Below are 17,029 nucleotides of genomic sequence, written 5' to 3' on the forward strand. Positions count from 1 at the left end.
AATCATATACTTTGGGGGAGTTATTTTTTTTCTTGTACCCATTTTACAAACTCACTTAACAAAAGATGGGTGTATTTTTTCTCCTCAGCTGCTGAAAGATGCAGAATGCAAATCAGCAAAGGGGGAATACCATGCACTCCATGACAAAGTACTATACTTGCATCCCTCAAAATGTCAATACTTTAATTAGATACTAAAAGGCTAATTTTCAAACAAACATATGGAAGAAAATTAAATAAAAAGGTATTAAGAGATCATGTACCTCAAACTTAAAGCCTAATTGACAGTGACACTGAAATAGGTCACAGAATAAGTTACTTAAATGTATTTTATAACTTGTTTTAAGACCGCATGCATTTCCCAACCTACAAAATTCTAAGTTACCCAAGAAATATGCCAGGTTTATTTCATGATCTACTTAGTTCAAACATGAAAGCTATATAAAGATCTTTGGTTTACAAAACTGATGCCTTAGCGGTTGGTTACCAAATCTTTGGAAAAAATAACTTGGCTAACAGTGAAAAGTATCAGTGAGCTGATTGTTTAATGAACTGCACTTACTGACAGACACTGCATACTATAAAAGCTATTGCGTGCTAGTGTGTTCCCGAAGTACGACAATATGTTTTTCAATTTGTTTTCTTGCTGTCGTTTGTTTCATTTAACTTTCCTGCTAATGACAAGATCACTGTACTTTGTTCAAAAGGAGATAATTCCTTTTTTCAAAGCTCTTGCCAACAAAAGAACTCCAAACACATATGGCACAAAAGGATTATGTTTAGAACAGTTTTAGAGGAAAAAGAACACAAATATACTTGGTGCATTTCCACATTTTTTTACATGAAATGAAAAATTAAAATGAAAAATACATACAGTTCATCAGAACACTGGTCTGACCAAATTCATAATTAACATATGGAATAAACAACAGTTTTATCAATATTTTAACAGGGATACTTTAAAAAATAAAGTATCCTTTCATTCAGCAGTAGAAAAATAGAATAAAATCTAACTTCAAATTATGCATTAGAAATGCAAAAAGTTTGAATGAATAGTCTTTTAAAATGCAAACAGGACCCCTTATTCATACCTAGAATATTCAGACATGATCTGACAAGCCCAGTAGATATGTACCCAATCCTCTCCAGCATCTTACAAAATATTTGGCACAAGGGAAATTCGGTGTGTCCATTCTGTAAATGTGGGGAGCAAGCAGGACAAACAGAATGGTGCTTCCTTCCCAAGAGCCTTTGCCAAAGCAGGCACAGCCCTATACCCAATATGTATGGACCTTGGGGAGGAAAGTGAACAGGGCACCAGGATCCCCAGGAAGCCTGGCTATGGTGCTGCTGCCATTGGAGCTGATGCTGCTACAACAGCAGCAGCAGCCCAGGCCACACAAGCCTTCCTTTCCCTTTACACACTGCCCCCCCCGGCCCCCACCCAGTTAACAGTGGTTGACATACTCTTGTCCCCAACCCCACTCTGCTCTGGGTGCTCAATGAGCTTACTACACCTCTGACCTTGTGGAACTCACTGCCAAAAGATGTTGTAGCAGTTAATAATTTAACCAGGTTCAAAAGAGAATTGGATGAAGTCAGTGTTATTAAAATCAGTGGCAGGTCTGCCATGGGGTACTGATCTAGATGGACATATGTGGTCTTTATATCAATATTTATGTTCTTAGGTCTATGTTCTCAGTGCTCCATTAGGGTTCATGCCCTAATTTCAAAATTTGATTGTAAAATACAAGCTCTCCACAGCTGAACCACCCAACCCACAGCACAGGGACTATAATACTGCTCCTACCTACCGTGTTTCCCCGAAAATAAGACACTGTCTTATATTTATTTTTCCTCAAGAAGACACACTATGGCTTATTTTCAGGGGATATCTTATTTTCGGGGAAACACGGAGGTGCCGCCTGTGGCAAGGGAGCGCAGGCGGGGCCGGGGGCGGGGCGGGGCCGGGGCCGGGCAGTCCAGCTCCACGGACAGGCTCCGCGCGCGCTCTCACAGCATGGCTGCGCGGGGGCGGGGGCGGTCTTATTTACCGCTTCGCGCCGGTACGCTTAGCCACGCCCATCACTATGGCTTATTTTCGGGGTATGGCTTATATTGTGCAAAACCGTAGAAATCCTGCTACGGCTTATTTTATGGGTATGTCTTATTTTCGGGGAAACACGGTAGTAGCTTCTCAGAGACTAGCAACCCTAAAGAAATTAGGATGAAGGCAGGGTGATGGTCACTGCTGCCTACATGGGGCAAAGCATTTCCCTGCCTTTTACAGGTGTAATGGTCCATTCCACTTGCATACCACAGAGCTAGTATGGGTCTGTGCCTTAATTCATCATTCAAACCTAAGAATTTCAGTTCTTCATCACAGGCATATCTGAATTATCAGAAGTATGTGCAGGACACACTTCTGAAATTCTTTGTGAAAAATCCTGTTGAAGGTAAGGAGAAACTTGCAGGACTGGGCCCTTAACCACAAACCATCTATGTTAAGCAAAGGACACAAAAGATTTTAATTAAAAATGCCAAGTATGATATGAGAAACATGCAGTATATAGAAAAGGTATCTAGGATAAATACTTACAGATTGAAACAAATCAACTAAGAAAATTTCAAAATAGTTCCAATACATTGTATCCCACGAGGCTAAACAAGAAAAGTAGATGTTCCATGGAACGTAACTGGACTCCATGTTTTGACCACCAGTAAAAGAGATGAATTGGGAATCAGGCCAGAATAGTTTCTAATGCTGCAGCTCTCTAACAGGACTTTTTTTCCAATAAGCTCTGCACAAACTGCATAGAACCCTAGATTCTTCTACAGGATCACACATAAGAGGGCCACAGTTGAAGATAATAGAACAGAAGTGTGGTTTGACAAAAGGGTGAGGTCTTAGATCTACCCTGTGTAACATTTTACTCCTTTAACAATTATCAGGCACATTTAGTGCTGAGGAGATGTAGTAAAAGAGCAACCCTGCAGATGTTTTAGCTAAAGAACAGGTATCAGTAATGGCAGCACAACTTTCTTAACAATTGCTAGAGTGATCTAGAGCAGGGGGTGGTAACATATGGCCTATGGGCCAGATCCAGCCCAAGGAGCCTTTGGATCTGTCCTGCGAAGCTGTGGGTTCAGCAGCACTTGGCAGCAGTGGACTGTGCCACTCAGCAGCGCAATCAGGTGTCCAAGGCTCTTGCAAAGGGGGAACTCTCCCTGAAGCACACCATGAGGGGTGACTGGGAGATGCAGAGCAGGTGGCTGGGACCCAGTGGCTCTGGTCTCAAACCTAAACTGGGTATTTTCTGGCCCCCTGCAAGGAAACACTACTGACCCCTGATCTACTGTTATCACATCTAACAACAAAGGAGGTGGATTCATTGTTATTATTTAGTCCTCAGCCTCTCCATTGAGACTGGGAAATATCATTACTTGCCAACCAGAAGACACAAACCCATGCCAGATACATAACCCAACACTAGCTAGCAACTTTCCATTACTGCTGGATAAGATTACAACCATTAATTTAGAACTGAAAGAGTCCACTCAACTCTTTCCCCTTTGCAAATCCTACTCCCTACCTTATGGCCTATTTTTTTTGAAAAGTAACATACAAAAAGGTCATACCAGTGACATGTGCATTCTGTTTGGTGACATTAATAACATATATGAGCCTCTTCTGATGCAAACTCAAGATGACATCTGTTACATGTAATTTTATATATATGGTTAATTCAAGGTACCAACTGCAAAATGGACTGAGAAGTATCACACATTTGTATAACTAATGAATAGGTTATGGCAGCTTTGCGAAGTCCAACTTACTCCCTGAAGCCAACAGATTTATCTTTCTGATGGCCAGGTATGGCACTACTTTTTTATCACCAATATCTTTGTGGTAATTGAGTACCAAAGTAGTTTTGTGTGTGGGCTAGTAAATTCTTGCAACCATTTTGCAAGACTGGAATACATTCATGTAGAGTTTGATCATTTGTGACAGAACTGGATAATATTTTTCACTTAATAAGTAATCCAAGTATGACTCAAGTAAAAAACTACTAATGTAAGATAAACATCATCTTCATGTTATTTAACTGTTTCAGAAAACCATGTAGACAAGAATACAACACAAAAGAAATGGAGCAACAGTCTACAGCATTTCATAGTAGACAGCAAAACAGCAGAAGGCATATCACACCAGGTTTAGTCTGAGATATTCCACTGCTTGAGTGGCATGTCACAGCCCTTCTTTGCCTTACACTGTGAATGATTGGCAAGCCATGTGTTAGTGCATATGCTGTGCTAATTGCAAAATGGTGTAATGTATACTCTTCTGAAGTACTGAATAGCACAGTTCTGTGGAATCTGGAGCTAAAACCATCAGAACAAGAGTTGGAAAAATGGGGGCAGACATTCCAAACTGCACTCCCTGGTCAGGGGAAGGTAGAACTGCAAGGTGGCTCAAGTCCAGCCCCTGTGTTCTTAGGGAACAATTTGTTCAAAAGGGATGTGAGTACATGAATTACTACTAGCCAATGATTATTCCTCATAAAATACTGACCAGTAGGCCTGTGTGAACAGGGAATGTTTGAGTCAATTTGGCCAATTCAGAGGACAGTGATTCAATTTAGTGATTCAAATCACTGTCCCCATTTGATTCGGCCAAATCAGAATTGGAGAATTGGTGCTGATTCAGAGATTTGGATTGGCCAGGGAGAGCTGCGGGAGAAGCCCCCATGGCTACCCTGCCTGGTGCTATCCCTCGTCCGGCCCCAGCCTAGTCCTGGCATTTAAAAAAAAAAAGCCCTGCACTCACCAGCTCTGGCAGCAACGATCAGGGACTCTGAGGGCTTGTGGCACAGCACAGGGATCACCCCCTCTGCTTGGCACCTGTGCGGCAGCTGTCACATGTCGCGGGTGCAGTGTAGCTATGCCAGGAAGCCCCAGAGCCCCTGCTATTGCCAGTGAGTATAGGGCTTTGCTTTTTTTTTGTTTAAGTGCTGGGACTAGGCTGGGCCCAGGTGGGGGGATGGGGCCGGACAGGGCAGCCACGGGGGCTTCTGCCGCGGCTCTCCCCACCCAGGGAGAGGCAGGCACAGCCAGAGGAGCCGCCAGAGAACCTGCACCTGCCCAGCTGTGCCTGCCTCTCCCTGGCAGATCCAAATCTCTTCCAAATCGATTTAGTTGCTTTGGATTCAATTTGGACCTTTTAAAGATGCTCTTGCTTCAATTCACTGAATCGGGATGAACCTCCTCCAAATCGAATCAGTGACTGAAGCTTTGCACAGCCCTACTGACCAGTTCCTCTGCTGGTTTCTGTTATGTCTACCACTGTCAGCAAGTGTGAGAACAGGCTCCTGAGAGGAGGGGAAAGTGATGTGCCAGTCCCTACAGCAGCCATGATGGGCAGTTTTCCCCCCACAAAGGATGGACAAGAATGGTGAAGGATCCACCTATCAAAGACATGTGCATCTCTCAGTGATTCCACTCACTTTTCAGAAATATTATTTCCCAGGCCTGCTACTCAGGGCCTTTTAAACACTGCTTGAGACCACAGCCAAAACAAAATTGGTATGGGGCAGAAGGTCCTTCAGATCAGAATCCAGACTGGATTTAGGCATGGGCTTGAGTTCAAGACCAAAGTAGTACTAGGGGTTTGTGTTTTGATACCTCAGAAATGTCTGGCTGTGGATAGCAGTCACTACTGCCAAGGTACCAGAGTGCATGCACACACAGATGTTTCTGGCAGCTCCACCAAGCAACTGTGCTACCACAGCATAAAATGTACTCTGGGAAGGGACCAGGGCAACTGGCAGAAGCCTTATTCTATTTAGCCGAGGAGAAGTAACTCTGCTGGCAGCTGCAGACGAGCTTTAGGCGTGGACACATTCAGAATTGTGAAGGTAGAGCTGGAGTTCACTGTCCTGTAGACTAGACCTAAGATAGTGTAACACTTATTAGCTCAGCCCTGAAGAACTGAATGCGACTGTAAGAGCTATGGGGTAAGGATCAAGTTGATCCAGGTGTTTGTACAGCACCTACCACAGCTGGCTCAATGCTGATTGGGGTCTATGCATACCATGCACTACCATAATTAAAAAAAAACATAGCAAAGCAGCAGCAGCAGCATCACATTGCCATGGAGCCTGTGTTTTCCACCAGTGACTCTACCATCTGTTGACCCTTGTAGGTGGATTATCTATGTTCTGAAAATCTGACCGCAAACCAAGCTGCACGTGATTTACTTCAACTTCTAACTCGCCCTAAGGCCACCATAATTCATTGTCTCTGCATTCCATCCTTCACATAGGTTTTAAATCCTCCTGGAAAAGGTAAGGAAATATCATTAACAATGTGGCAGCCAAGTGCAAAGGATGAAACAAGTAATCACAAAGGTGTGAAAAGGCTTTAGTGAATATCCAGGCACTAAAAGGATGTCCTGTTCCTTTGGTAACCCAGGGAGAGGAGGAACAACCACTTGCAGGATCTGGGCTGACCGAGTGTGACTAATGTCTCCACCACAAAGGCAGAATCACAAGAGCTGGGAATCAAATCATTGCAGAAGGAGCAGGTGAGGAGAATCAGAGAATGGAAACATGAGGCTTCACTACAAGAAGCCATCCAAAAGTAGCTAAAACACCATGTTGTTTTGTGAGGAAAAGGAAGGAAAGAGATGGCAAAATAAGGTAGTTGAGAGGGCTACAGAAACCAGCATGACTGTGGGACAGAAGGAAGGGGAGAGACAAGGAGACAGACAGCAAGGGGGAAAGGATACAAGACTCATGTAGAGAGGATGAAAAGAGGAAGACAGTAGCATGGGAAAGGAAATGAAAAACACAGGAAAGAGTGAAAGGAGAGAACCTAGCCTGTGGAAATTACTCCTTCTGCTGGTCACATACAGGTGGTGCTGCCTCAGGCACTGGAAGTACCATGGTCATAGTAAAGATCTGGGGCCACCTTGCCTTGAAGTAAGGATATTGAAACAAAGCAGCAAAAGATGAAGGGAAGATGGAGGGAAAATAAAAGCATGCTTCTATTGATGTTAAAATAATTCCAGATGATCAATTTAAAAACAGTTCCAAGAGAGGTGTCTTAAGTTCAGTCTCATCTGAAAAACTGAGGGGGTTCCTTAACTGGGGTTGCAAATTCTGGTTTTTACTTTGAGGATCTCCTTACCTTCCCTCTTCTCTTTCCCATTTTATTCTTTATCAGCTGCAGAGACAGGGTCAACCTATAGCTAGATCTGTTTGAGAACTTAGCTTTTCATTCCACCAAGCATCTTCCAACACTCTGAATCAGCAGTTCTCAACTGAAATGCCATGGCACCCCCAGGTGTCATGAGAACCTGCAAGGGGTGCTGTGATGCCTATACTGTTACAGAGTGAAATTTACCCATACGCATTCATTTCAGGGGGACATGGAGCCCAGCTGAGAGGGAGCTGCAGCTGAGGCAGCACATCTGACTGCATTACATTGTACAGGCAGGCAAGCTGCTTCTGCTTCAGCTCTTCTGGGTTCAGCTCATGCTGAAAAGCAAGAATAAGCTAAAGCAGAAGAGGCGTGCCTGCCTGTATTACATAATGAAGTCAGGTTGAGCCCACAGTGGTGGCATCCTGAAGATTGACACTGCCACCAGGTACAACTGCCCTGCATAATTTCTACTGCAGCCATTTCCAAGTTTGGCTCTCGTGTATTTTCTGAAAACAGAGGTGTGGGGGACAATTCCATCTGCCCTGCCTGCCTCTGTTTCTGGGAGACACCGAGCAGGGTCAGATTGGGAAGGGTTGTGGCAAAAGTGCATGCTCCTGCCACAGCCACTTCTCAGTCAGGTTCTGCAGGAGGTATACAGTGGAGATCCACCTGGCTCAAGTGGTGGTGGCAGTGGGCTAAGTATAATATATAATTATAAGGATCTAATCAAGTAATAACTAATTAACAATCAACAAGATAGGTATGTTTATATTCCAATATTCATAACATATTTCCATTCATTTTTTAAATGCAGTTCCATGAGATTTGAAAAAGTGAGGGGTGCCTTGAATCTAAAATAGCTGAGAACCGCTACCCTAAACTAGTTAAAATAGAGTGGGTCTAGAGTGCCTGCATGTCAGAGATCACCACCAGGCAGCTGAAGGTGAGGACATCATTCAACACAAATGTCAAGCTGATGCAAAGTGTGAGACTCACTTTCTGTGTCTTTGGAAATACTGGACTGTTTCTCCAAAATCAAACTAGAGGATGGCGAAATGGAAGTTTTTTCTGAGCTTGCTTGGCGGTTCGGCTTCATAAATGACATAGATGAGGCAGCTACGAAAGGGAGGCAAAATGAAATTAAGGGAAACTGCTTTCACTTGGGAAAGTGTTATGAAACACTGACAGGTTTTCCGCTTTAAGGAATGAATAGGAGACAACTGTTTGAGTATAAATTCTTTGGGGAAGTATGAGGTTATTCAATTCCTTACTGACTAAAACTGCAGCAAATGCCAGTACATTCAGTGACAGAATGTCAGCAGAATTATAAAAATGTTTTTTTTGCCTGCATAAAGCTCAATTGGCTCAAATGCAAGGAAATGAGGAAGAAAAATGCACCTTCTAGCCCAGGGGCTGGAACATAGGGCTGCAGTGCACTGGTCCCATGACTGCTGTCTCAATGTACAGGCTGAAGTAGCATGTGTCCTACTTGTACAAATGCAGATCCCATGGTCATTTCCCTGTGACCTCAGTGATGACAGTGATCCATGTGGGGTGGGTAAAAAGAGCCACTCAACAGTAGACAGTTGGGGTATTGGAGGCAAAGGCCCACCCAAATAGTCCCAAAACAGAGCAAGCAAAAAATAAGGGTCTCATGCTAAGCAAATTTCACCTTGAAATGTATAAAAAGTTGGACGAAATTGTTCTCCTAAACCACAGAATTTGATTAATAACCTGCGAAAAATGATGATGTCTTTCTTTCCAGATCTTCTTGCATTTTAAGGAGTACTCGCTCTTGCTCGAGGGCTTCTATGTACTTGGAATAAGACCAGGAAACCTGCAAGAACCATTTTAAAAAATCAGTCTCTTCACCATGTAGCTGGTAGTCGATGGTCTGTTTCAACAAAGAACGGGCTTGTTTATGTTACTACAATGCTAGTATTCTTCCAGCTGAAAGAGGGATTGGAAAGAAGAGTTTTGTCTTCACAATGGTGAAACTGAAAGAAATGGAGAAAACATTCCTAGCAATGAGTAAATCCCAAAATATCAGAGGTGCAGTTCAGGGAAGTCTGAGAGGCTGAATGCTTAAGCTAATTATTCAGGTCCCCATTTACCTTCTCTCCCCCTTTCTGTCCACATCTTCAAATGCTGTATCCTTTTGTTCTTTCAAGATTCATTCTTTTGTTCTCCTGAGCCCCTTACCTTACTATTCTCCTTGATGGCCTATCCCCCACTTCCAAATCCCAACAGGCCTATCAAACCTTCCAGTACTTTCTGCCTTCCTAGCAGTATTCTGCTATCTATGGTAAGATGATACATCTAAGACATGGCAGCTCCTCTCCTCTAAAAGAACAAATGTTGGTCTTTCAATTTTAATTTACCTAATTCAGTGTAAATTCTAGATCACTCATCCAAACTATTATAAGGACTATAATGTAACGTATAGTCTAAGCCAAGACTTCTCTATATCAGCCCTTTTCCCTAAAACTTTAAGGGCCTGATTCTATTCCACTTATTAGGAATCTAAGTAGACTTAGGTGCCTAAATATAATTCTATTCCACCCTGTTCAAGTTCATAAAAATCCATTAATGCATCTACTTTTGTAACCTACAATCACCTGACCTTTGAGTAACAAAAAAGGCAGCAAGAAAAAAGGAATACCCTCCCAACTTCTGCATTAAATATTTTCCAGGGTCTGGAGCAAGGTAGAAGAGAATCGCACTTAGGTGCCTAAGTCCACTTACAATCCTAATAAATGGAATAGGATCCAGCCCAATTTTGTATTTGGTGGCTCAGTTTAAAGAACTATTACTACAACAGAACGCAGTTTGAAGACAGAAGCTGTTTCAGTAGATTTTACCAGTTTCCCAAAAATTGTGAGGTCCAAGGATATCAGGGCCTGGTCATGCAGCATTATGTCCTGGGAATGAGCCAGTTCACTGTTTTCTAGAGACAGGTTTGAACAAAGGTAGAATATTTGTTTGAGGGAAAGGACCAAAAGCAGGATAATTCACTTATCCAAACTATGGTGAAATTTGGGGTAGCTGAGGCTGGTCCTTCTGCATTCTCAACATCCACAAGCTTTACACCACAAATCATCGCTTAGTATTCATAAGCTGCTGTGTCCATTCTGTCCAACAAAAATTACCATTTCCCTTTCATTATATGCCACAGTTTGATACATCATGAAGACTGTTCTCAATGAAGCAGCAGGCAATTCTACATGCAAGTACCAAGATCTCATAAACAGTGCCCATTTCCAAGTTTTTCAACCTTAAAACCAATTCCCATAAGAGTTGTGGCAAAACTAAATTCCCCAAAAGGCATCAATAGCCCCAGGGTATGGATAATGTCTAATACGGATCTGGACCTCATTGCCTTTGGCTTACTTCTAGTTTATACCTGTGCTATTCTCACTTCTCAGCTTGAAAGGTCTGAAATGTTCCTCAGAATCTAAAACTGAGAAACATCAGGAGTAGGGCAGGTTACTGATCTGCAAAATTAATGGGTAGGAGTTAAAGATTTTTAAGAACACTGCAAAAGCTGATTTTAAAGCCAGTCTTCCCCCTTCCATTTTCTTTAGCACCTGTTTCAGCTCTCGATGCAGGTTGAGGTAAAGATATCTAGAGCAAGCTATACTGTTACTCACCTGCCGTGCAGATGCTGATGTAGATGCAGAAGAAGGTGTTCTTCTGCCCACACCCCATTCTTCTCCAGACACACTGCTTGCTATACTGACAACCTTTTTCCCTTGCTGTTGTCAATAGAAACAAGTCTTTGATTAGATGCACATAGTGGCAGCTGACCTGGGATGACAACTGAGATGTAACAATGCCATGGACAATATCTTTGTACATTACAGGCATATTTTGAACAAAGATTTACAATTCCCAGTTGATCATTTCTTGCTTCACAAGAGGTATCATAAGACTTGCTGGATGGTAGGATGTACCTGCAATGGAGCACACTTCCATCTATTTTAAGACCAGGCAGGACCACTGTGATCTTACACTCTGACCCCCTGCTTAACTCAGGCCATAGGGCTTCCTTGAATTAATTTGTGCCTCAAGATCCAAGGGCTGTGGTTGAGCTAGAGCATATCTTTTAATCTTTTGGCTAACACAGGCCATGGGACATCCTTGAATTATTTCCTGTTTGACTTACGGTATCTCTTTGAGAAAAAACATCCAATCTTGATTTAAAGATTTTCAGTGAAGGAGAAGCCAGTCGAACCCTTGTTAAGTTGTTCCAGTGGTTAACTACCCGCACTGTTAATATTGTTTTAAAATGCTTCAAAGGGATATCTGAAAGACCTTTATAAAAGGATTAATTAACCTCACTACAGCCCTCTGACGCAACTAAGGGTCACCCATTCTGCAGAAGGGATACCTGAGGAAAAAAAAAAAAGATTAAAAGGCTTCCCAAGGTCCTAAGGGGAGTCTATGGAAGAGCTGGCAAAAGAACCATGATCTCCCGGTTATTTGTTCCACAACACTATCCTTTCTTTCTACCACCACACTATTCTTTCTCTGTACCTCCCTCAATATCTTATGGATTAGTAGTCATGAAATACTATCCAAATGAGTGCTGACCTGCTCCTCCACCAGGCATTTCATCTGAAGCAAGGCTCCTAACCCCTGCAAAATTCCCAGTTACTTGGACTGAGAAAAAATTTCTGAAGACAAATTTTATTTATACGCAGGAAATGTGGAGATATATGTGAGATTGTGAATGATTTTTTTCTCATAGTATGCAGGGTGAGGTCATGACATAGTAAAATCTTTCATACCATGACATCGCCATCAAAAAAAAAAAACCTTGGTGAGGTTGATTCCAGTGAAGGAAACATGGGTCTTTTATACTTTGCCTTTGATACAAGAAAATCTCTAAGTTGTTAAAGAAGTTTGATCAGGAAGGAGAGACAGGACTCCAAGAAAAATCAAGAGTCTCCCAAATGAAGCAAGTATTTATCAAACATAGACATTACTTAGTCAGGAGAGTCGCCTGTGAAATGGCACAAATCCCTCAAGGGCTTACCAGTTTTTGGAAGTGTGGAATGAAATTCAAGACTCATTTTCAAAATCTGCACCATACCACTATAACTCAATAGTGAGGATACAGCGTACCAATAAAAAACAGTGCTATTTGCCAAAATATATAAGTTCACATGAATAAGAAATCAATCACACATCAGCAATTCTTTCCATATAACAGAACTTTCCTGCATCAAGTATTGGATTTCCTGTTTTCCAGATTTCCTGGAATTTTCCTAACAATATGTTTTTCTCCCACAGTTGTAATAGCATACTATAAACTGCCAGATTTTGAACCCAGAATGAATGCAAAATAATTTTATTCTCCAAGGAATCACATCATTTAAAAAAAATAAATCAGTCTGTGGTTTCAGATAGAAAGATCCTGATCCTATAAGGTGCCAAATACCCTCCATTCTTATTGACAAAAGATACTTTGCAGGATTTAGTCTAAATTGTTTGGTAACATCCATTTGTGCCAAAGAAAAGTGAAATCCAGGCACCTGGGAATCTCCTTATTCTGAAGGCAGGACAAAGGAAGAACAAGTGCAGATTTAAAACAAACATTAACAAAACCTCATTCAGGTTTTGGATAACTCTCAGGCTAAAATTTCAGAATTACTTTGGAAGTGAAGCAAAGTGCAACTGCATATTTAACTCACTAAAAATACTGGCATAAGAACAATTTACAGAAAAGAACTGATGCAACCACCATGTGTCACATGCAGTCTAATACCTTAAAGAAGAACAAATCCATGGCTCAAAGCTCAATCCCACTAGCTGGCCTAGGCCACAGGCATGTAGTTCAAAGAGAGGGTATAAAGCATATTTCCCCAAGCCGAAGTCATTCCACATACAACTGCTACCTCAGCCCAACAGCTGAAGGATCTGCATATCAGGTAATCTCCAAAGGAAAAGAAGTGTCTGAGGTGAAAGCAAAAACAGGCAGTAATTGCCACTGCATCCTTTCCTCATGACTATGGCAATGTCTACCCAGGCATTTGTTCGTGGAAGCAATGTGCTCTGGAGAAAAGAGCATGAGTTCTGGTTTTGACACTGATTATTGGGTCGCTTGTGTTAGTCACAGTATCTGCCAATTCTCAGTTTCCCCTGTCTCTAAAATAGGAATACTGGTAGATACTGGTAGAATACTAGTTCTCACAGAGTGCTGTGAAGATTAGTTAGTTTAGGCCTCTACCCATCCATGTACTTATGAACACCATAGATCAGTATCTGAACAGCATGTTTATATGGTACTTTGAGGATGTAAACTACTATACACATTATAATCAACTGATTTCAATGCAGCTGTTCCTTTGCCCTTAAAAAGGCACTCTCAAACTCATCCGAACATTTAGGTTTTGAAAAAAGAACTTTTAGTCCAACCTATGACCAGCACAAATTTTTCTGTCATTTTAAAAACAAGATTATCTCCAGGAAAAACAGCTTTACAAACTAACATCGCCATTGGAGAGGTACATCTGAAACACAGATCCTTTCTGCCAATGCATAAGCCCCTAAAACCTGGTACTGATTGGAAACTCCCTCTAAACAAAAGTGTAAATGAGTAGCCTAAGATCCCACTACAAAAGCTGAGGGACATATAATAAAACATCCAGAAGAAGAGTAAGCAACACATCAGAATTTTAAAATGTGTTGTTTAAATTCTACAAGGTGCTTTTGGTAACACATCTAAGAAAATGGGTTTTTAAAAATGTAATTGATAGCCTTATAGATACCAGCTAAGTAAACCCTGCTTAAAAATCCTGCATGCATGCAGGTAAACACTTATCACATTTACACACGCAATATATAGAACAAGCTGTTTGAAAATATTCCCTCCAGCCTTTTTTTTTTATTTTTTACATTTTTGCACCCCCCACCCCAAAGGTAAATAAAAATGTACTTTCCCCTCTATTAAAAATGAGAGCGAGGAGGGAGTCCCCAGCTGTGCAAACACAGATATAATGTGCTTCTCTTTAAGAACAGTATTCCTATTGACTTCCCTTCTTAAAATTAAGCCTGTGTATAAACATATGCAGTACTGGGGCCTAATTCCCCAATACTGAATAGTATTTAAAATCTGTATTCTAAAAAAAATATTAGAGTCTTTCCATTGACTTCAGTGGATTTTGGGTCAAGCCCATAGAGGGGATATTTGTATTGTTAATGTTTATTCACCAGAAGGTGTGTTTTTGGTCTTTCAGCCTCTCACCTGAGTCTTGGTGAGTCGTTCTTCTGCTGATTTTCTTTTCCCTTTTTCCACTTTCTTTTCCTTTTTCCTCCCCAACACAGGCAAAATTTTTTCATCAGCCAAATTGCTTCGAAACTCACAGAATTTTGGCCAAAATTTAAACAGAAGAGCAAAAATAGTCATCTGAGCAGAAAGAAAAGGAAGTTCAACTTGCCGATGTTAAGAAAACAGAGTTTACTGTAAAAAAATGTAGTTTACCATAAGAATGAAATAACTATTTCTTTTTTTAAATACACAGCATGTTTCCTCCCACGTACGGTCTCCTGACAATTCAGTCCAGCTTTGCCTTGCACATGCTTTTCATCAATGTGTTTATTACTGGTGAGAAATCTTCCTAAAACACAGTTAAAAGGCACTTTCTTTTTCTATATTTCCCTAAACAATCATCTGCATTAATGAAAACATCCATCACTTTTTTTTACAAGTATTCTTACTAAAATATGCATCAGTTGAATTACTTTTTACACCACTATTCTGCTCAACTATTTAAAATATTCTGTTCATCAGGGAGAGGGCTTTTTTTCTCTTCCTCTTTAAGAGAAAGGAAATACTTTTTTGCCTCTGGAAAAGCTCTTAAACCACATTACAGATCCATGAGCAAATCTTGGATAATTTTTAAATGATATAATCTCTCACAGGGTCTTTGTTGAACTGGAATAAGGAAAACAATAAAAAAAGAGAGATTCAGTGCATTCTACTGTCGCACATATCAAGGCTCATATATTTAAAAAAATTTAAGCACTAAACTACCATCAGAATCAATGGGAGTTCAACACCCAAATATCTTTAATATACTAGGCTCAGATTTTTAACCTGCTGAAGATCCTATGCTTTTCTTTGATTTAAAAAATAGCTGGCCTCAGAGATTTAGGCCCAAAATGCTTACTAGTGTCCATCCTGTTGTTTTCCCAAATTCTTCTATTAGTTCCACTCTGTACTTCTAGAGTTTGGTACATTTAACAGTAGTGCAGCTTAATCTTAAATTAGCCTTCTCATTTATCTGACGATCTATATAAATCCTCCTGTCTTACAAATCATTTGCCTCTTGTGACTTTAATGGAACTAAGTATGCTTGTAGATTTTAAAAGGAGCTGGCATCAGTTTGGCAAAAGGGGGAAGAATCAGTTACTTCTATTTTTTAAACATAAAAGCATAAAAGGTAATAACCATACAAGGTTAATAGTATGAATTTAAAAATAACCCTGTTTGGTCAGTGGAACAGAATTAGCTGAGCGAACATTCCTCCCAAGCCAGCTCCTTAAATCTCCAGGAACAAAAAATGGCTGGAGAGTCAGAAAGTTAAGATGCCTGTTGTGCTTTCTTGACATCTGATAGTTTTTAGATTTAGAAGTTTGGATCCTCAGACCACAAAAATTGGTTCATTTTATTAATTAAGACATAGAAATTAAGCAATCCAAGAAACAAAAGTAGTATGTCTAAAGGAGTGCCCCATTCCAGGGTATAAATAACAGCATTTACCCAATCTACTGAGTGATTAATATTCTGAAGTCTCTTCTTTACATTTACCCTTAATCTCAATAAAAACAGTTATTTACAATGAAGGCACAGACCCTTCTGGACATAAAGGGCCCTGGTTAAGGCATACCAGTTTCAATAGCGAACAGCACACAAGAGAGCAATGTGGTGGGCACCAACTACCTTTGACTTCCCAGCCTGAGAGATCAGATACTCTTTGCAGTTGGGTCACTCACACCTCTGGATCTGTAGCAAGATACCTTATAACCTGCTAATACACCCCTAAGAACAACTTGATATCCACACTTATTTATGGGCAGAAAATTGTGACCTCAAAAAGCAAAACCTACCCCTACAAATCAGGCACAATACCTCTAGTCTAATCTGTTACTGATTTATCCTTGTCCTCTTACCTGTGCCTCTCTGAACACATAAGGCCCAAGTTCTCTCCTGTGCTCTACAATCTTTTGAGCTTGCTCAACTGGAATGTCAATTTGTAGAGCTGGAGGGATGGCAGAATTAATAAAGCAGTTGATGATAGCTGTGATCTTATTCTGGATGGTAACATCATCACAGTGAGAATGGCACATGTCCTGAATGGGAGAAGATGCAATATGCAGTGAATATGGCACTGCATATTAGAAGCTATCTACCTCCCTTTCCCCCAGTTCTTAACAAGGACAAAGAAATGCAGAGAACATCAGCTCCACGCAACTAATTAACTAAGGTACAACTGAGTTCTTACATTAACAGCAAATACATGTTATCATGACACCAAAAAAGCCAGTGGGATTACTAGGTTGCATACATAGTTATGGAGTGGAGATAAATAGTTCCTGTTTACACGATTCTGATGAAACCGTGTATTTGATATCCCTGATTCAATCTGAGCAGGTAATTGACAAATGGGAGACAGCTCTGAGAAGAACACTAGAAGTGTTGTATTCAGCCATAATATCATTTTATGCTTTGCCTATTAATTTGAGATGTAATACATTTCAAAAAATGAAAGCAAAGAGAAAAGAAAAATAAGTCACATAGGATATAAAGGAAAGATGAGAGC

General features: G+C 40.8%; 1 protein-coding gene across 1 annotated transcript in view; it reads right to left on the reverse strand.

Moving 5' to 3' along the window:
• Positions 1–651: 651 nt before the first annotated feature.
• Positions 652–17,029, reverse strand: part of RGS22 (regulator of G protein signaling 22) — a 110,207-nt gene continuing 93,829 nt past the window's right edge. The window contains exons 23-28 of the mRNA XM_090040424.1: positions 16,380–16,559; positions 14,452–14,613; positions 10,853–10,957; positions 8,937–9,039; positions 8,199–8,318; positions 652–6,334 (exon numbers count right to left, since the gene is read on the reverse strand). Coding sequence (XP_089896550.1) covers positions 6,291–6,334; positions 8,199–8,318; positions 8,937–9,039; positions 10,853–10,957; positions 14,452–14,613; positions 16,380–16,559 — 714 coding nt within the window. The 3' untranslated portion in view covers positions 652–6,290. The remainder of the gene's footprint in view (positions 6,335–8,198; positions 8,319–8,936; positions 9,040–10,852; positions 10,958–14,451; positions 14,614–16,379; positions 16,560–17,029) is intronic.

Source organism: Crocodylus siamensis, chromosome 3 (genome assembly GCF_052110815.1).
Source record: "Crocodylus siamensis isolate JL-2025a chromosome 3, ASM5211081v1, whole genome shotgun sequence".
Taxonomy (NCBI): Eukaryota; Metazoa; Chordata; order Crocodylia; family Crocodylidae; genus Crocodylus; species Crocodylus siamensis.